General features: G+C 41.7%; 1 protein-coding gene across 1 annotated transcript; it reads right to left on the reverse strand.

The window, feature by feature from the left end:
- Positions 1-285: 285 nt before the first annotated feature.
- On the reverse strand, positions 286-19,369 carry UBE2N (ubiquitin conjugating enzyme E2 N). The gene is given in 4 exon segments (NM_001245342.1): positions 286-970; positions 1,588-1,728; positions 1,911-2,157; positions 19,305-19,369. Coding segments are annotated over 4 exon segments (459 nt in total). The 5' UTR covers positions 19,335-19,369; the 3' UTR covers positions 286-929.
- Positions 19,370-22,374: the final 3,005 nt, after the last annotated feature.

Raw genomic sequence — 22,374 nt, forward strand, 5'->3', positions numbered from 1 at the left:
TCATATTAAATTGGCCAGGTAAGGTCACCCACATGACACAAACTAATAAAAAAGTCAGGAAACAGATGAAGAAAAAAAAAAAACCAACCCCCCCTCCCCCTCAAAAAAACCCAAAACAAACAACAAAAAAAAAAAAAAACACACCAACTTGTGAATTCCCCGTTTTTACTGTTAAATCTGTCAGACTGATGAAGAAAAATTGTCAATTCTGGACTCAATTTTTTTTTAAATACGATTGTCACAGGGAAATGAAAACACAGCAAAATAAACTATACAAAGGCAAAGTAGAATAACAAAAAATATTTTACTAAAACATAAGATTTACAGGAGATTTTCCAGACAAGCCATACAAAATGGTCACAAGCTTTTTCTTGGAGGGATTTTTCTACACTTGACAGCAGAATCACTATAGTATTAGTGAGGGTGATGGATGTTTAATGTTCCCGTTTTTTGTTCAAACAATGAAGCTTGTCCATCTACAGCATCTAAGTTAGACTGGGCTAGAGGGTATATTCTAAAATATAACTGGTTAGCTGCTTTTACCAATGCAATTAGCATCACCATAAAAAGGGAGAAGGAGCCCACAAAATTAAAACAAAAAGCCCCGCAGCTAACCCTGCCTACCTTCATTCACAGTGCTTATACTTAAACCATGACGGGAAAAATGATTAAAAGCAGAGATGTGCTGCTGCTTTCAAACAATTTCACAACAATCCAGATGATACTTCTAGCCTCTGCTCATGCGGTACAATAGTGAATTAGGACAAGACACAGATTTGCTAATGTGCATTTAATCACCAAAGGACTGAAGATGTCTGGGCTTTTATTCTGTAATGTTTCTAAGACTGTGTCCATTAAATGCAAACAAAAAAAGGAAGAGGTCTTGGCAGAACAGGAGAAGTGATGCACACTTGATGTTCAAAGCGCATTTAAATATTATTCATGGCATATAGCCTAGTCCATGCTCTGGCTGTAAAGAAAAAAAACACATTTAAGAAAAGATGTAGTTTTCAGGCTTGATTAAAATAATTTTAAACCCATATTCTTAAAGATTTATTTTATACCACTGCTGCAAGCACACAAAATCTATCAGTTCTGATATTTTTAAGTGCAATTTTGAATTCCAGCAGCTGTCAACTTTTATATATTATAGAAGCAGTCTGACAGCAGTGGATCCAAAAGTGAAGAGGCATAACATAGCAACTCTTCCATTCCACTATAGCCTGCAACAGATGCAGTATCAGAGATGTACTTTCCATAACCTGTTAATCCATTCCTTAAGCCATTGAGGACAAGCACTAGAATGCTCCTTCATTTTACCAGAACTCCAAATTAGATTAGGAAATTAGAACCATCAAAATTCAAGATAAAACAGATCAAGAGAGCTTCTTCTATCAAGCCTCACAGACTTAAAAATAGACTACTGTAGGCACATTCAGGGCACCTGGACTATGACTCTATGCAGTCATTTTTTGTTTCTTCAAGTTGCAGACATAAAACAAGAGGCCAGGCTTTACAAACCCCAGCCAGTGAGTAGTAAGCCATTCCTACAACTAGGGAAAAGAAACAAGTTAGAAGATACATCACCTGTTTCTATGGCTTGGGCTTCATTGGTCTTCCATTGCTCAGCTACATCATTTGCTAGTGGATCATCTGGATTGGGAGCACTTAACAAAGCCTGGATTGATAGCAGAACTGTACGAATCTGCAAAGCTGGGGACCATTTATCTGAAGAAACATTTATAGCACTATGAAACACCATATTCAACACAGTCTACAGAAATAGCAAGATTTTCCAGATTAAAGAAGAAGCAAGATATTCTTTAAGCACAAGAAAACTCTTTTTAGGGTCAACTTACAAAAGTCTGTACTTATTATGCTAAGAAGAAAAAAAACATAGTAACACTTACCTTTCAAAATATCTAAACATATTCTTCCCAGCTTGTCTACATTAGGGTGGTAAATTTTGGTCATGAAACGTACTTTAGGAGCTGCCATTGGATATTCTTCTGGAAGGAAGAGTTCAAGTTTAAATGTCCCACCCTCAAAGGGGGAATCCTGTGGACCTGCAATGACCACATGAAAATAGCGTGCGTTGCTTTCATCTGGCTCTGCTTTTATCCCAGGGACTGGCTCCGCCAGCAAGCGCTGGGTTTCCTAGAAGAACAGGAGAAGAAAACCATTCTAGTTTTTATAAAAAAGATCCCAAGGCCAAAATAAAACCCATTTAAAATAAACATGACCTGTACAAACAATTTTAAAAGCAACAAGTGTTCACTTAGCCTATATTCACAGAAACTATGTTAAATACCTTAAAGTAAAAGAACATCAGCAGAAAGCAGATGAGGCTGTGGTAAACTGGTACCCATCTCCTCTGAGAGCTTCACCTGCTGTGTGTTTCTGTAACACACAGTAACAGATAACTCAGCTGGCCTCAATTTTCTTACTTTTTGATTGAACTACTGCCAAGCTGCTATATTTTTCTCAGTATATTTAAAAGCACTTTAAAGATTACCACAATTAAAACACCAAAAGCATTTCCCATTCTACCTTAAATAAAAACTCCCATAAGTGAAAAGCCAAAGGGATTAATCACCCACAGAAAGTGTTCACGATTTACTATTAACAAGAGTGGACTGGTTTATTAAGCTGATATTTGTACTGGAATCAGAGCCAACTTCAAAGAATTTAAAGTGCTACTCTTCTGCAACATTAAAGATATATTTTAATGATGGTTTATATATTTATTTTTATATATTTTATATATTTAGATATATATATATATGCATAAATAGCTTTGGTGTGAGCACTTTCAGTCTACACATAACCATGTTTAAAGTCACCCTAACAGACATCCTACCTCAGGCACCAAGCTGTGACCATAGGTAAGAGCTCCCATCCTGCTAATGCACTGAGCAGACAGACCAAGTCCTCTACATCTTGCCTTTTCTCTGTTGCCTGTCTTCATAAGTCTTATGGGCACCATTCTAGTTTTTATAAAAAAAGATCCCTAGGCCAAAATGGGCAAAAGGACAGAAGGCAGGGACAAAAAAAATCCTGCTAAAGCCTCATTTCCTCACACAATTTTAGTCCTATTTCCTCTTTCTTCTAAGAGTGCTTTTACTGTGTACAGTTAATTTTTTCAACACCTTTCTGCGTTGCCTTTCACAAAGAAAAATCATCCTGTTTCTACTGATGGAAAATGTCAAATTGTAGGTACAACATTAATTTATTATTTCAGTTTTATAGCGTATTTATTCTATATATCTACAATAGTACTTACAGGGATGGAGCATCCACAATTTCTCTGCACAACTTGTTCCACTACCTCACCACCCCCACAGTAAAGAATTTCTTCTTAACATCGTATCTAAACCCACTCTCAGTTTGGAGCCATTTCTCTTATTCTGTCAGTACGCACACCCTTGTAGTCAGCCTCTCTCCAATACAGTAAGTGTCTCTTTATATAAGCACAAAACAGACAGATTACCTCTACCTGACTAAAAAAATTCTTCAAACATAACTGTACTGATACATTACTCTTGCAGAAATAAGTGTACACAGCATTTTAGTGATATGGCTGTCTTGAGGCAGTTAAATAACACCTCATTTTACAAAAACTGATCAATACAGAAATAAGTCATAGTAATTAATTCCAAAATCCAATTACTCAATTCTGAATTGTCAAGGTCCTACAAATTATAATATAGAATTTATTACTATGTACATTTGCCAACCTAAAACTAATTCTATCTGTGCATGCTTCCTTGTTGCAACTACATATTGTCTACTTATCTGCACAGACATTAGATGCCACTTACACAACTCACTGGAAGGCCATCCAAGCTTCTCAGAGATGTTTACATTTACTTCTGTGAGTATATTTATATTATACACATCATTTTCTAACTTACTCACTTGTATTCTGCTGGCTATTTACTTGTACATTAAATGTGTAGAAAAGCAGTCATAACAAACTCTGATAGTTTACATTCAGTGGTATGAAAAGTCAGTAAGAAACTACAGATTATCCCTGTAAGTGCATAAACCATTCTCAGTTTCTTTCAGCAAGCTGTCAGTATGAGTGCTGCCTCAGGTAAAGGGGACAATCTGGGTTCCTGCCTGTGAAAGACCATATACGGTTTGACAGCTCCGGCAGAGGAAAGTGTCTTATGCTAAACATAAACTAATGTAAACCAACTGAAAACTTAAAAGTAAGGAACTTATGGAAAAGACCAATTTTTAAACTTCTTCACAGCTGGACTTTGCCACAGGTGTGCTTGTAAGTAAACTGTGGCTTTGGTTCTGATGGGCACACTCAAAGACTATTTTTTAATATTAAGGGTAACACATTTATTAGCTGGGTTGATCTCAGCAGACCCCAGCTCCCCCCCAGTCACCCCAGTGTCCAGCCTGTGTCCCTAGTTATGCCAGTATGCTGACTGTAACTACACTGGGAAGCCAATCCTGGCTTAAAACAACCCAGAATCAGCAGTTCTCTGGCAGCAGCATCAGCACTTCTACCTGACAGCAGATCTGAGAGAGCAATGCCTGGCTGCATGCTGCACGTTCTGCCACTAAAAACCATTTGTCAATAAACAACAGGAGAACCCATATATGAGAAAAACAATTATTTCAATGCAGACATCCCATAATACCTAAGGGGCTGTACCACTGTGAGCATGTCACCCCACTCAGAAAGCCTTCATGCCTCCACATTCAATGACTGTGGGCACCTTGCTATAAAACATCCCAGAAAAAGGGGATGCCAAAAAGAGCGTTTATGCTGCATACAGCCACACGAGTACTGAGCCTACTCTGAGCCCACAGGGGCCCCTTGGGGAACATTAATATTAGATGAAAATTCCAAAGCAAGCACACCTTGCTTCCTACACTGTGCACAGAGCTCCATCAGTGTCGGTGTAATTGAAGCTGTTTCCAAACAGAAACGAGGATGAACACCTTGTAAGGGAACTGGTTGACATTCATCTCTCACACCTGCCAGGCTCTGGTGCAGCAGAGAGCAAGCATCAGGCTAAACTTCTCCAAAACACTCAAAATGAAAGGCCATGACCCCATGAATACACATCACTGCCTCTGTGCAAAAGCTTCAAAACCACAACTTTTTAGAACTGTATAACACAGACAAGCTTGTTAGACTGCAAGGAACACAGCAAAGATGTCATTCATTGAGAGAAAGTGCAATGTTTGTACTTAAATACATCAACACCTCCTAAATTCTGACAGCAAATAAGGCTTTTGTCCTGTAGTTATGAAGACATTACAGTAGCATCTTAAATATATTTGGGGGACACCTTGAAAAAGGAACAAAAGGAGAAATTAATAAAAAAATTACACTGTAAGGTCTAAGCATATAAAATGCTTAAACATACAACTAGGCCCAATTCTAAAGAGATTATAGGGACTTGATTTCCACATTTTAGGGTGAGTTGAACAGTTGAAGACATGCTGATACTAAAACAAATGTGAGTATACAAGAAATGCTATGCACCTGGTCATAGCATATAAACAGGTCAGGAAGCTGACCCATTTATAGATTTTCATTATTTTAAGTATACATTACCAATTTGAAAACCCAAACCAAACAAACAAAAACAAAGAAACCAAAAGTAAACACAAAAAAAACACTGCAAAATATAGCCACCTACCACCCTGTACATCACCCACAAGAGACTGATGAGATGTGGAGATGAAACAAGGAAATGTTGAACTTCACATTGATCTTATTCTCTAAGTCCCAGAGAATGGCTACCCAATAAGTCTCCCAAGCACATTTAAATAAATAAATGAATGGTTAATTTCTTTTAATTAAACTTTTAACTTATCACCATTATTAACTAATCAGGATGATTTTGTACATGCAATATTTAACTTCCCACTTTTTTTAGGCTTTCTTACATTTTTTTAACTGAGGAAGTGAGTTTTATGCACGCTGTTACTTCCCCCTTTTCCCCAAAACTGCCTTTAAATCCTTTGTCCAATTTCAACTGTTCTGTAAGCTGTCAATGGCTAAGGATAACCAAGATCAGTGCTACTGGAGAGGAAGACATGAACAGCTCCAATAGTATCACTGCTCTTTGGCCAGTTTATTCCAACCAGGAATATACAACCCTTGCCCAGCAAAAATCTCTGACAATAAGGATAAAAAGAGCTGGAACACCTATATATAAACATGCTAAAAAGGACAAATAATAAATTCAGAGAAAACTGGGTTTTGAAGTTCTGCTGCTCACAATAAATATTTTCATAATAGAACAGTTAATTTTGTCTTCAACAAGAATACAAACTCCCATCAAGTAAATGTTCCAGAGTAGTGGTTTTTATTATCTCTTCTCTAGCATACTGAAGTTTCACAGAAGATATTTTAGCACGTATTTTTAAAGCTCTAGGCTTCAGTGAAGTTTCCCATGCTGCCATAAGCAATTATTTCTATCTGCCATACTCTGCAATGTTTTTAGATTTAGATTTCTTCTCACTCCTGTATTTACTCCACTTTTTCCAATTCCAAGTAACGTAACAATTTGCACTGACTAAAATAAATTAATAAACCCAAAAGGAAGATACATTCCAGTCCATACTTGAAAAAAAAAACAAATTTGACAATTACAACTTGTTATGCCTCCCCTTTTTTATTTTTAATTAAGTGGTTAGAAAACACAGAATTGTTGAAGGTATTTTGACAAGCAAAAGCAAAGCTTTCCTTATTAACACAGGTGGCCTGAAGCAGAGTGACAGATGATACTGATGGGACAGATGGTGTAGCTGACATTCTGCATAGCTGTTCTTCTATGAAGACATTAAATTCAAAACTAATTGTACCTGAGGGGGAAAAAACCCTCAACCTGCTTTTACAGTAACATGTGAGGATAGGAAGCCTCGGGAACAGAGAGCATTGTGATCTTCAGAAGAGACCAGCAGAGCAGGAGGCAGGGGTGAGGGCTTTCGAGGTTGCCAAGACTAAGAGAAGCCACACAATGAGGAGAGATGGATCTGCATGACAGTAGGTTTCATTCATTCTTTGAGCTATTGCCTGGTTATTCTGCTTTCAGTCCAAGGGGGAAAAAATGTACTGAAAAGCAGACAAAACCACCTTGTTCATACACACAGAATAAGACAGAGCACTTCTTTAAGGAAGTAAACTGAGCAGCCTAGAAGATGCTTCCATACATACATCCAGGAAAATCAACTGCTAATGAACATGGCGGTATAAGCATACAAAGGAAGAATCAATTAGAAATAAACTATTTCAATTACTTTCAGTCTTGCGGAAGTGTTTACAAAAGCCTCAAGCTGCCAAGGCCTTAGTCAAAACAACTGAAAAGATTTCTGTGTGCTACCCTTTTGAAAAACAAAAAGCTACTTCACAAGTCTTGCTTGCTATCAACAGACTAAGGTAGGACCAAACAAATAACTACAAACAGATAGTGCCAAAATACAAAAGCAGCAAATACCACAACCAGAAGATTCACCTATGCAAGTACTTGCAAAAAAACCCAAATGTTATTTCTTACCTAGTAGAGCCACTGCAGCTGAACTGTAAAACTTCTCTGTCTGACAGAGACCACTACTGTACTGAAGGAAGAAATTCTGACATGGAATCAGACAATTTTAAAAGCTTCGTCATTGCTTTTTAGAAAGAACTATTTTTGCTTGGAAAAATAGTGCAATTCTGTTCCCTGTGCTATGGCAATAGTTAACCACCACAAATTTTACATTGCCTACCAAGTGACATGGCTAAAACAGTTAGGAACAAATCAATATTGAGCACCTATAAAATATGCGACCTTTAAAGCTACTGTATGAATGCCACTAGAATTTAAAACAAGCTTGCCTTTGAAGTCAGCACAAATTAGCTCAGAGAAGAAATCGAAGCTCCATATCTCTAGACAAATGTGCTTTGCTTAGTAATTCGGCTACCTACATTTCATTTTCCTGATACTCCTGTTTTCTTATTTCACATCCAATATTACTGCTATGCACATTAATAAATAAAACATACTGCTTATTAATCCACTAATACTGTGGTCTCAGTGAGCGTTACAATTGATGTCACACAAAACTCTGGTCTTCTGGTCCACATTGTCCTTTAATGCCAGCTGTGAAATCACCTAGTGATCTTTGTAAAATCCACTGGAACAAAGGTAGCTTAGAGAAATCACACCACCTTATAGGGTCTGAATACTGTAAGGTATAAAATGATCAGCCATTGCAGAAAGAAAAGGAAAAACCAAATCTGTGGTGCCTTTCCAGTTCAGCCTATTATGCACTTTCATTTTTGCCTGTATAGCTGTCTCTTGACCTCATGGTCTAACACAGTAAGTACCCAACCTGGAAGAAAAGACAGGAAAAAAGTCATTCAAGAAGGAAGAGTCCCTGATGCAGTGCACCAATGTTCCACTCAAACAGCTGTGCCACCAAAACGCAGGGGCTAAACACTTCCTCTCAGAAGGACAGGAGAAGATTGCTTTTGCTGAAAGGGCTGGTTTAAAGAGCTGGGAGTGCAGTGTCAATCACAGCAGGATACCAGTGTAACAGATTACTATTCTGTAATCAACCTAAAAATGAAATGCAGAGCCTTCCTCCTCATTCCAAAGGAAGAAGCTTAACTACCAACTAGGCTAATTTCAGTAACAGATGGTAAACTACTAAATTAAAAGTCTTTATCCATCTATAAGAGTCTTAAACACAAAGACTCCACATATCTGTAACAGTTATCTAAGAACCTTTTATAGCACTAAGACTACAGAAAAGCATCCTTATGGCTAGCAACTTTATGCTAGTATCTTAAAAAGAGATATAATATCATTCAGAGGCTGACATATCTGTGATAAAATTATTCTGAAACTTCAAAACAGAAATAATAATGGCCTCTTACATAAAGAGAAAACACCACAGGTCTTAAAGCTATTAAATATCTGAAATGGCACAATACCACATCTCTATACAAAGCCTCAGGGGAATGAGTATTCCCTCATATTTACAGTAGCACATTTACTAGCTCAATTCTCTAAGCAGTAGTCAAGCTATTTTCCTTCCATATCACCTACTAAGATGGAGGTTACACTCCTACAACTTTGTCAGGCCAAGGCAAGGTACAAGTCCACTCTAATCTATGTCAGACAGTGAGAAAGTGTAGGCAATATCTACCCTTACTATAGGTTCAACTAAACCTACCTTTATTCTGAACAGATCAGGGAATACAGATTATGGATGTGGACTTAATCTACAACAGGAATTACAGCTCAAGTATGAGTGCTTATTGCTGACACTTTGCCAGAAATCACCATTCTGCAAATCTACTGAGAAAGCACACCCTGTCAGCATTCTCAATGCAACTCAGGAAAAGTGAGCTAGGTCTTCTTAACTAGATCTTTAATCTGAAAAATGCTGATTGACAACATAAAAACTCTGCTGCCATCCAGCAGAGGACAGAACTCCCAGTAGAAACATGGAACAGCTGGCACTGGCTGTGGATAAAAGCATCTTCCACCAGTACAAATGAAAAAAATCTGCCCATCCCTTGACAAGTTTCTTCCACAGGTGCTACAGGAGAAGGTCTCCAAACAGCCAGTTACCAAACTTTCTGGTAACCCTGGCCATATACAAAAGGAACAATAGGCTGCAATGCAACACCGTAGGAATAGTCCCAAAATGGCCAAAAAGAAACATTATTTGTAAAATTAAAAAGGCACCCTAACTGAAAGAAATCCACATTAGCTTGCCCCATTTTTTTTATATTTGGTATGATCTAATTCAACTGCATTACCAACTGAGCACAAGTACAAGGTGTATGTGTGAAGCTGCTAGCAGCAGAGGGGCCCCAGGGGTGACCTCTGTGAGGAGAGGCCAGGAGCTGTACCTCACCAGACACAGCCAGCTTCAAAAACATGCCACCACAGGACATGGGCGATCCAATCAGCCAAGCCAGTGGCACACCTGAGAAAACGTATTTAAAAAAGGACATCATTAGGACATTAGGACAATAAAAGTGACATTAAAAGAAAACAGCATCACACAGAGAGAAGATCAAGGGGTAAAAAAGAATTGTGAGCAAAACTAATGTGAACAGCAAGGTCAGAGAAGGATAGCAAGGACAAGCTCCAGGCACTGGTGCAAAGATTCCCTGTAGCCTGTGAAGGATCACAGTGGAGCACATATACCCACATTGTAGGCCATGGAGCAGACCACTGTGAGCACAGGAAAAGTGTGAGGAGGAAGGAACAGCAGAGAGGAGCTGCTGGGGACTGACCATAAACCCCCATTCTCCAACCCCTTGCCTCCATCAGATACAGGTGAGTTGGGGAGCAAGGACTGAAGGACTGAAGTCGAGTACTGGAAAAAGATGGCAAAGGTGCTGGTTTAATTTTGTCTTTGTTTCTCACCCTCCAATTCTATCTTACCTGGAAACAAATTAATTAATTAATGTGCCCTAACTGGAGCCTGTTTTGCCATGATGATTATCAGTAAATGATCCCTCTGTCGTTGTCTTGACCCATGAGCTTTTCCTTCTTATTTTTTCCCCGCTGCCTGGTGGAGGTGGGGAGAGAGTGTGGCTGGGTGAGCACCTGGCCAAGGTCAGCCCACACAGTACTTTTTAATCTGTGTTTGAGATGTTGTATCCTGAACCACTTTTAGAGAGAAAGCAGTAGAGAGTTTCAGACTCCACAGATGATACTGAAAATTAAGAATTTTTGAGAAAAAAATGACAGACTTAAAATTAAAGCCACTAGCTCCATTTCCTGCTACAGTTGAAATAATAACACTTATCACTTGCAGAGTACCACACATAACAATTTATGTGGGAGAAAATGTGATGAGGAAAAAGAGAGATCTTTCAGTTTAACTGATTGCTCATCAGTTATTTCAGTATTTGCTTCCTAAGGGAGATTAGACATTTGCTGCCAAATCCTCCAGGAAGATTTCTAAAACAGATGAAAAGACACTACCAATAGCAAAAATCAAAGAGATTTTTTTTTTAATTACACCTAAGTCACACTAAATTTTAGTCATTGAGAGTGGAAGTCCTTTGTTTCATTCTTAATTGTAAATTCAACAGCCAATGAAGTCAAATTGCTTTTCTACCCATCATATCAGCATGGTTCAGTCCTTCTTGATTAACTTCACTCACATCTGTAACTACCTCCACCATTTCCTTTCCTCACAAAAATGCAAGTTTGCCTGAATGGGAACCTCTAACTTCTCAGCAGCAGTACTAATTTGAACAGTCATCCTTCCATGTACTCTCCTCATCAGCCCAAGTGTTTGCAAAGTCAACAGATGAGATCACGGAACTGATTTGGTAACCTTTACTACAGAGTTCTGAGCTAAATCAGTTCCTCAGTCTAAGTTCACCTCAGTGGCACAAAAAATTTTGTGCCAGCACAGTCCAAGATGAATCTGTTCATACAGTAAGGCTGTTCAACCTGAATCAAATCATAGAACAGCCTGGGTTGGAAAGGACCTTAAAGACCACCTAGTCCAACTCCCCTGCCATGACCAGGGACACCTCCCACTAGGTCAGGTTGCTCAGAGCCCCATCTAACCTGGCCATAAACACTTCCAGGGATGGGGCATCCACAACTTCACTGAGCAACCTGTTCCAGTGCCTCACCACCCTCACAGCAAAGAATTTCTTCCTTACATTTAATCTAAACATGCTCTCTTTCTTTTGATAAGTTTGAATCCACTCTCCTTGTATCCTTATATGCCCCTGTAAAAGTCCTTCTCCAGCTCTTTTGTAGGCCTATTTTCGGTACTGGGAAGCTGCTACAAGAATAAGCCAGATTGATCACAAACTTCTGGTTAAGCTAACCTCACTAGGTGGTAACTTCTTCACTTTGTGCAGCCCTCTGCAAAAAACAGAAGTACAATAACCAACTTCAGCATTTCAATTCAGACTACACCGAGAATACATTTCTTTCATACTTTCATTCTGACCACCGGCAACTATTGCCAGTTACCAGTGTCATTACCTTCCAACTACATCCAATAGTCCAGATTAATTTTGGGGTATGAAATAGAAACTTAAGGCTTTAGTTAAAAGCACTATATTGTCACAGTGACAAGTTATAATTACTTGCCAAATGACAATTCTTTCCAGTCTGACTGTGATAAGGGGGAAGATCACACTGATCTTCACCAAGGAGTGATAAATTGCACACAAGAAGGTAAAAAAGCATGCACATTTTTGCTTTGATTTTTGAGGGGGAGGAAGTAGGAAAAAGCAAAACTTATCAGTCAAAACTGTCTTCTACATATAGGGGTAAAGCTGCCTCAGAAAACTACAAAGATTTAATTCAAAACATTACATCACATTTTGGCACAAGTTCTTCCAGGGTCTATCAATTCATTAGCTACAACTATGTAAAGAACCGGCTGAAACCAGCATTACTGAAAATAAATTGGTTACCTAAGCAGATGTCATATTGTCAAAGATATTTCAGGATGTTTACATTAAAATTATATCACTGTAAAACAACTTCATTGAAGAAAATCTTCTGAAAATAACATTACCTTTTAGGACAAAGAAAAAAAGAATTAGCAGCAAAGCTCATTAAACTGTAAAGCAAGGGTCAAATATAAATGGGAGGCTACACTTTGGTTCACAAAAGTCAGCTCCACATGAATTCTCTTCCTTGCCCTATAATCCCCAAGTGTCAGCATTCCACATGCCCCCACTTCCTGGACTCATTACTGGCTAGAGTCTCTTGTACTTTAATGCTTCTACCACCCTGCAGATTTCCAGACTCCATCACTAGCCCCAACTGTATCCAACACCACCTCCCAAAAAAAAAGGCAAGAAAACCTGTTCAAAGTGCCAACATGTCAAAGGCATCAGCTGTAAAAAAAATAATAAAACAGTGGTACAGCAGATCTAGAAAACATTAACTAGTACTCAATATATGGACAGTTGTCCAGCAAATTGATACTACAGCTCTGTTAAGCAAGCACTGTGAATGAACTCTGGATTGCTCACAATCCTCTCACACACTTCTGGCTCTCTAAATCCCATTACCATACAATTTTAACCACTGAAAAACCACTTGCAATGAGATGAACTCAAATGTATTCCAAGTAACAGTGCCTTCCCAGAAGGAAAAAAAAAACCAACCAGAATCTACCCACTCTTGGAAGAGGACCTTGTAGCCAAGCAGTAACATGAAGAGGGGCATTTTAAGGTCAGCAGCACCTCCCCCAAGAATTACCTCATTCTTGAATTTTCCACAGCAGATTACGAGATTTTGGAACTGTGAATCTGAGATCCTATGCAAATTCCTAAAGGATTATCTATGTGATAGCACAGATAGAGCTTTTCATGGTACATCTCCAGCTATTGTAAAGTAAGGCATAACTGAAATCACTAAGCTAAGAGTGTAAACCATTCCTGCAGTTATACTGGTGGAGCACATTTGAACTCAAGGCTTACATTCATATATGGTGCAGAGCCAACTATCACGGTGTGGTTAATGCAAACAGTAATTAATACTGAGCTTCTGTCCAAATGCTGTCTATACTGGGTTTGCATGGCAAGGTTCTGGTAGTGGGGTGGGCCCACTGAGGTGCTTCTGTGAGAAGCTGCCAGAAGCTCCCCCCATGTCCAACAGAGCCAATGGCAACCAGCTCCAAGACAGACCTGCCCCTGGCCAAGGCTGAGCCCATCAGCAATAGTGGTAGCACCTTTGAGGTGATATATTCAAGAAAGGGAAAAAAAAAAAAAAACCCACAACCTGGGCAGCAGAGGACAAAGAAATGAGACTATATAAGAACAACTCTGCAGATACCAAGGTCAGTGCAGAAGTAGAGAGAGGAGGTGCTCCAGGTGTGGGGGCAGAGATTCCCTTGCAGCCCACGGTGACACAGGCTGTCCCCATGCATCCCATCCATGCTGGAGCACATGGATGCACTACAGGAGACTGCGACCCCATGGGTCCTACATTGCGACCTACATTGGAGCAAGCTCCTGGCAGGTCGTGGTGAGAGAGAAGCCCATGCTGGAGCAGGTTTGCTGGCACAAAGTGTGACCCATGTGGTCATTCAGTGATCCACACTGAAACAGTCTGCTCCCGAAGGACTGCACCCTGCGGAAAGGACCCACAATGAAGGAGTTAGTGAAGTCTGTAGTCTGTGGGAAGGACTCATGTTGGAGTTCATAGAGGGACCCCATGCTGGAGCAGGGAAAGAGTACAGAGAGTTCTGCCCCTAAAGAGGAAGGAGCAAGAGCGAAAACATGTGATACACTGAACATAACCCCCAATTCCCATTCCCCTGCACCTCTGAGGGGTATGAGAGAGGAAAATCAGGAATGAAGTTGAGCCCAGGAAGAAGGGTGAGGTGGGTGGGGGGAGAAGGTGTTTTTCAAGATTTAGGTTCAATTTCTCATTAACCTACTAGGATTTGATAGGCAATAAATTATATCAATCTCCCCGAGTCAAGTCTGTTCTGCCCATGACTGTAATGGGCATGTGATCCCTCCCTGTGATTCTCTTGACCCAGGAGCCTTTGGCTGTACTTTCTCTCCCCTGCTCAGCTGAGGAGGAGAAGGATAGAGCGGTGTCCAGCCAGGGTCAATCCACCACACCATCTATAGCAAAATTTGCAACTTGCTTCTCACTATTAATCCACCAGTCACAAGTAACTACAAAAATGTGATTTTGTTTTGTACTACTACACAAAACAAATTATGATACTCTGAAAGCCATCTATATGTAACAGACATATACAGTAGAAAACAACTGCATGCAAAGCCATGAAAGTCCATTTGTTTACTATAGGTTTGTGTCTCAAAGTTGCTCAAGTATTATACAAGACGGTCCAAACAGGATTCATACCTCTATCTGGGTTATTTGTTTGGGTTTTCCTCAATTTTTAGTCAACATGGTCTACTGAAAGCTCCTTTGAGAAAAAGGTTATGAGAAGTTACCAGTGTCCTCTGAAAGATCTGTTATTAGGACTCCACATTTTCTTTTTAGAACTTAACATGACTAGACCTAACTGGAAGGTTTTCCTATCCTCTGGGCCTGAGCTGCCTTCTCAGCTTCCCTCCCCTACCTGCACAAAGCATCTGTCCTGCCAAGCTTCAGGCTTCCAATACCTGCCTGTACACTCCTCCTACTATCCCAGGCTATATTGGTCACCTGGCAAGAAGACTCAGTGAGGGTTGCAAAACAGCACGTGTATTATCTTTCTACACTTGGGGAAGGGGGAGAAAGGAGCAGGGCGAAGATGGTTTTAAGAACAGTACAAAAACACCTCTGAAAATTCCCAAAATCTTCACCCTTCTATCAAATTTTAAGTTATCCACAAGATTCAAATGGTATACAAGATGCAAAAAGACATTACATTCTCTGACAAATGTCAAGGAACAGCGTTCTCCAGAAGTGATGTTTTCTGCACCTAACCACCACTCAAAGAAATATAAAACTCCACAGAAAGATATTAGGTTCACCTCAAGTCTTTTTTATGTATTTTTTCTTAATTCAGGAAATAAAAAAGTGGTCAGACATGTCACGGAAATCAAAAAGTAGCAGTGACTTAAATTTTCAAGTTGAGACAGAAGTCCATGCCTCAAAGAAACACAGCTTTCAAGAAACTTCAAATTGGCTGCCAGTAACACTTTTAAAGAACTTCTAGAAAGTTCCAGTTGCAGGCTAAATACCTGATTTATATTATTTATATATAAAATCTCAAATATATAAGGCTGATTATACTGACCTCAACTATAGAATGCTCTAAGTGCCTAGCATCATGCACACCAAGAGAATCTCCATAAAACCACCAAGAAATTTTACATTTTGAAGCAGCATTTTGTAGTTAGCAATCCAAGCATTCCCAGAGTTTCAAAAAACACAGCAAGCAGGAGTTCACTGCAGATAAAGGAAATAGCTTCACACAGTAAACAGCAAAGAATGCATATCTCAGACAACACCACAGTATCATCCAGGGGAGGAAATCAAAGCCTCTGTAATTTAACACTGATAAATTAATTAGAAAAAAAAATCTGAAGTAGCCTCAGCTACTGCTTCAGACGGTTACTTCATTACAGGAGCAGCTGCAGCAATTGTAACAGAAGCACTAATAACAGCCGGCTCAGTCAACTTAGAGACTTGTGCATCAAATCATGAATGATGAGATCACTGCAGCAATGAAAACAGCAGGGGAAAAAACACTTTAAAAGATTATATGGGGCAATATTGTCCATCCCGTTCACATACTCTGACTGCACTTGACACAGCAATAAGGTGGATTGAATGTCAGCCAAGAAAATAATTCAGACGCAATTCAATTCCTTACTCGACTGGAGGTACGTGACTTTGCAACATGGGAAAGAACTGATGTAAGAAGTGCTTGAAAGTAAAAGTCACACACATCTATGTAGTAAATGTGCCAGTAACACATTTTATCTTACATTAATAGTCTTTTTGTCATGACAATTCTCATAGGACCCCTGGTGTTGAACTACTTAAGAAAACAGAAATACCTCTTCTCTATTCAAAAGATACAAGGTTTTCCAATTCTGATTACGTCTTTTAAGACTCAAAACTACATCAATGTCTTCTACTCACCATTAGTGATATGCTAGCAGTCAAAATTCTAAAGCAAGTCACCTTTTGAAGTTACAGACCATTCCCACACACACTTTATTAAAATACGTTTCTAAGTAATCTGAGGGCAGTAAATTGGGAATAATTCTGTATCTTCTGCAACAACTGCTTTAAAACACCCATACTGTCACCTTTTCATTGAATTTGAAGTATTGGAAACATAAACAGAGTCCTTGCCACTGCAAGGAAAGCTCCTGCTCTCCTCCTGGGCTGGATGACAGCCTGCACATAGCAAAGACGCAGGCTGAGGAGTACAGGGCTGCAAGTCAACCTGAGAGCCCGGCCATCTGCCAGCAGTCGCTCAAGACAGGGAATGCCAACTGCATTTGGAGCAGCCAGCCAGGCTCAGGACTTTATTACAGTCAAATACACTCTCCTAGCCCCAAGAAGCCATCGATAGTCTCTCCTGGATGACAACACAAAGGGTGCAAGATTACTTTTCCTAAAAGTAACCTAAGCCATTTATTTATCATGAAATTTATTACTGTGCATAGCATGAAGATTTAATTTTCTTTACTGGAGTTATTTTACCATTACTCAGCTCTTTCCTATCTCTTCCATTTCCTTTCCTGATCTTTAAAATTCCCATTAGCAACTGGGTTCACTCCCTGCCTGCCCTCTAAGGCATCCAGAATAGGAAATTAAACACTAAAGTCAAAATTGGCATGATAGGAAAGATCAAAACAATTCTCACTCAAGACTCCCGAAGATTTAAGCAGGAGTATTTCTGGGTCCACACTTCTGCAGCTGTGGTATTTCAAGATATGACTTTGCACATTTTTGAGGCTCTAGTAACTAGTCAGACTCAAGTCCTAGATCATACTCACATATGGCAACCTAAGGCACGCACAGCACAGCAGCTGAAGAGCTGATCATCTAACACAACCAAGCCAAGATTTAATAACTCTAGACTGGCTGCAGACAACTTCCAATGCACACATGGAAACACCCAACCCACCATATGTCTAAGGGGGATCCTTCACAGAAAATCTGGAGTTTCTACGACTCTCTTTTGCCCTCCACCTTTCTTCTCCAGGAGGAAAACAAACAGTCCCACATCACCATACATCTTTGAAGTGAGTTGTGTAAATTGTGCCAGCGTTTATTTCTAGAAAAGCGTGAAGAAAACAAAAGTACCAGGAACAAAATTTATGCACCAGCATAAGTGGGTGCACTTCTTGGTTGTATTCTGGGGATCTGTCAAGAGCAATGAAAATTTAACGCAGACACCAGCCTCATGACTGAGCTCTTACTGCAACTCTGTGATAAATACCAGTTCCACTGTATTATGAATCACTGTTCCCTATCACACCTGAAATACATTCAGATTAGCATGCTGTGCACTCAGACAGCTGGATAGGTGTCAAAATCGGTAAGATTGGTCTTCTTCATTTTTACTACTTACTTACAATTCTGAGCACTAATTGTAGTTAGCTCTGTTTCACAGAAGACAAACACTACTTCTGTCTTATTTTACCTCATCATCTCTATCACCTACTTGATAACTTGACTTCTTGGACAAAATAATTGTATTTTTTTGTCCACTATTTAACACTTTATAAGTTAATTTATTTACAGTGTTTACCAACTGAGAGAGCTTCAGAGTATTAAAAACTAACATCCATTCACTGTAACAGGCCATAGCCTGTTAGGATGCTGTCATTTCCTGTGAGGGCTAACCAACCTTACTGGAATCACTTAATAACTTTTGTAAAGAGAATGATCATCCATTCAGGGGCTTCAATTCACACCATTACAAATCGAGTAGGAGACAGCAGCACAGCAGGAGCAACCACGTGAGCTACAGGACCGAGCTGTTTGATAGCTTGCAATATAGCCACCAATAAGTGTCTCCAAATTACTCAAGTCTTATGCTGGAACCGAATTCGGAGGATCTGCTGAAAATACCCCAAAGTTAAGAGTCCTTGCAAAGCTTGGCAAATCACAGTCGAAACATGATACCGAACCGCCAGCACGACACCTTAATAGACTAAGGGCCGACAGCTCCGAGCAAACGTAGCAGTAACCGGGCTGTCCCAGCGTGGACCACCGGTGCCAATGTCCCGACGCACACACAGCTGTGGCCCAGGTTTAACTGCTCGCTGTGGCTCGTCCCTCACCGCACACTGGGAAGCCGAGCACGGCGCCACCGCCGCCCTCCCCCGGGCCAAGCACGCCGAGAGCTGTGCCGGGAAGCCGGGGCCTGGCGGAAGCCCCCAGTGAGAAGCCGCAGGGCCGGCGGAAGACAGCGGGGGATGTGCCCGATGTCCTTCGAGCTCCGGACCCCGAAGGGTGCACAGACAGCAGCGCTCGGCAGCCGCGGGGGCCGTAGGGCGCCGCCGCCGCCCGAGCCATCCCCGCAAAGGGCGCGGGCCCGCGCCCGCCGGGAGGGCCCGGCCGCTCCCGCCACCCGCGCGCGCCGACACAGCGCGCGGGGGCCCCGCGGCGGCGGCGGGAAGCGGCGGGGCGCGGGCGGGACGGCAGCGAGGCGCCCCTCGCCCGGCAGGGGCGGGAGGAGGCCGGGGAGGCGGCCCTGCCCTAGCGCGGCCCAGCTCCCGGGCACCGGAAGCGGCGCCCGGCGCGGCGCGGCGCTGCCCTCGGCGCGGGACCCCGGCCCGGCGTGCTCGGCGCTCCCGGCCGGCACGGCGGAGCGGCGCGCGGCGGGCAGGGCGCGGGCCGTACCTTGATGATCCTGCGGGGCAGCCCGGCCATCTTGTCTCGTCGGTGCAGGCTCGGGGCGCGCCTCCGCTCGGGGCGCGCGCACGGCCGGAAAGACCCGCGCCGCGCTTCCTGCGGCACCGCCCTGCGCGCGCGGCGCCGGGAGATGTAGGATAGAGGGATGGGCGTGGGGGGTCCGCGCCCGCCGTGGGCGCAGAGACGCCGCCGTCAGCGGGGCCGTGCGTTGTCAGCGCGAAGCGTCTGTTCGTCCCTGACTTTTAGCTTCTGTGAGTGTCCCTAAACCTGTCTCAAAGGTACCTTAGACCATCAGTGCCTAAAACACAAGGAACTACTGGCAGAGTCTAGCAAAGGGCCACAAAGGTGATGAGAGGTCTGGCACATCTCTCTAACGGGGAGAGTCTGAGGGAGGGGGGCCTGTTTGGCCTAGAGAAGAAAAGACTGAGAAGGGGTCTCATCAATACATAAAAATATTTCAAAGGTGGGTATCAAGAGAATAGTGACACTTTTCAGTGGTGCCCAACAACAAGACAAAGAGCAATGGCCATAAACTAAAACACAAGAAGTTCTATCTCAACATGAGGAAGAACTTCTTGATGTTGAGGGTGGCAAAGCACTGGAAGATGCTGTCCGGAGAGGTTGTGGAATCTCCCTCTCTGGAGATACTCAAAACCCACCTGGACATGTTGCTGTATCACTTGCACGTGGTGACCCTGCCTGGGCAGGGAAGGTGGAAATAGGATCTTCCCTAACAGTTCTGTGATCTTTGTCTTAATAACACCTAGTTAGTGAACTTTGTTCTTTTTCAGCAGAAAGAGGAATATTGTAAACATTGCAGTATAATTATTGCACGAGCATACTAGGACATTACTACGGCTGTATAGTAATAGTAGCATCTAAGAATGTGTGTCATTATTTATGGGAAGTAAAAGCACAGAAAGAGGAACAATTTCCCATAGGTTGCTCAGCAGGCCAGCAGCTCAGCCAGGAATAGAACCCTATGTACATATGAGTCCCTATCAAGTGTTCCGGTTTAAAACAGGACATAATTTCTGTGTACTCTGGTAGAAAGTAAAGTTCTCTGGCAATTGCAAATCTAGGCAAAAGATTCCATGACTCCAACACTTATTTAGATTTCAAAGCATCTTCATTGGGCCACACCCTCAAGACAAAAGTTATTGGAAAATGATGTATTTTGTTACAGTGCATGCTGAATTACTTCTCTTTCTTTGTTTCTGCCTTCACCCCTTTTTTTTTTTTTCCTCTTTTACACTTCTCCCAGAATATTGTCCATTAAAGGACTGGCATACATGGAAGAAAGCATGAGCCAAAAGTTTCTTGAAAGTCTGTAAGACACAACAACTGAGTGAAGCACAGCTGGCTCAAATAAATGCTCATTGGTGTTGAATTCAGTGTCTCCTTACAAGTGTTGTAGACCAGGAATCTTGCTTCAGCTGGAAGTTGCAGCTGAAGGAAGAAGTTAAGTCAGCTGAAGTTGCAGTTAGGTCAATCTGGCTTATTATGTTTTGACAGCTTTTGTTGCACAACAAGTGGTTTGTCACATCCTGGAAGATTTCATTATACCTCTCCTTCTGGCTCCTTTTATGAAAGGGCTTTTGAAGTCCACTTGATCAGGAGATGGCAGTGAACAAATACATTGATTTCTGTTGTCATATCTACAAAAATTTAGATTGTTCCCCTAAGCTATTTTAGCTCCTAGAAGGACTGCTGCAGAGATCTGAGTATCCATATTGGGCTGGAAAAGCCATCCAAACTGGCTACTCCAGAATACCAACTGCAGACTGGGGACCTGTAGTCCCCATTCAAATGGGCATTCATTCCTACAGCCCAGCTGCACCAAGGCCTGCCTCCACAGTGGGGGTTATTGAGTGTATAGTTTCATGTCAAGGGCACACCACTTTTTATTTGCTTTGCTGCTAAAGAGGGCTGCTGCCCTCCTCCTCTGCCACACACTTCTGTTCCCTGAGCTCACACCATGATCTTTCAACTAAGACGAGCTGATCAAAAGCACAAGTGTTTCCTGGGTGAGCAGTGAGCTGCTGTGAACCACAGGCAGTCACACAGCTCTACAGGTGAAGCATAAACAAGAGGACTGGAACCCATGCTTGTGGGTGTGAGAAAAGGACTTTCAATAGTCCCCTGCACTAGGGATAGTGTGGAAGCACATACTCGAGGTTAAGTTAGACCAAGCAGCTGAGTCAATCTCTTAAAAAGAGGACCTCTTTCTTCCCTTTCCCACCTCACTCCTTCTACCTTCCTTCCTTCCACATGGCATTTTCCCCACTGTTCATTCTGTTGAGCTGATGCAATACTAACTTGGCAGAAAAACATCCATTCAGCGTAGTCTTTCGCTAGACTGGTGAATTGGTTTGTCTTACATTGGGGTTGGCAAGCCCCAGACAACAAAAGGTAATAGAAGTGGGAGTGAAATTGCATGCTGTAGTATCCATGAGTAATTAATTTAGCTTTGGATGCCCCTCAGCCTTTTGGAGAAGCTGCAGGAAGCACTGAGGTCGTGCTCCCTTTCTGTGCCCTGCATTCCTGATCCACTCTTGTCATCGGTATGTATCTACTGGGGTACAGGGGGTTGTTGTTGGGTTGTTTTTTTTTTTTTTGCTAAGTTACCCTTCTGACCAGCTCACTGAGGCATCAGAGCTGGCACAAGAGAAGCAGCTGGAAACAGAGTGAGATGGTGCAGGTGTAGGACCATCCCCTCCCGCAGCAGTGACCTGTTCTGTTGGCTGAGCTGATCTTGTCCCACTGCACCACTGCAAAGGCCAGGATGGAGAACACAGTCTTCCTCCCACAAATCTGTGATTATCACATCATTGCTGGAATTACAGTGGTTCAGAACAAAGTTAGGCAGCCACCTTATTCACCAACAAAGTGTTCTATAATGCTACTACAGGCAGGGAAGGTAAAGAAGTAATTGCAATTAGGCAATTAATTAATACACCCAGAACAATTCAATACAGCTGCTGACCATCTTCCTGTCACAGCTTCTGCTGTCATCAAATTACCATTGACTTACTCACTGAGTGGGTGTATCCAGGCC

Source organism: Taeniopygia guttata, chromosome 1A, assembly GCF_048771995.1.
Source record: "Taeniopygia guttata chromosome 1A, bTaeGut7.mat, whole genome shotgun sequence".
Classification (NCBI taxonomy): domain Eukaryota; kingdom Metazoa; phylum Chordata; class Aves; order Passeriformes; family Estrildidae; genus Taeniopygia; species Taeniopygia guttata.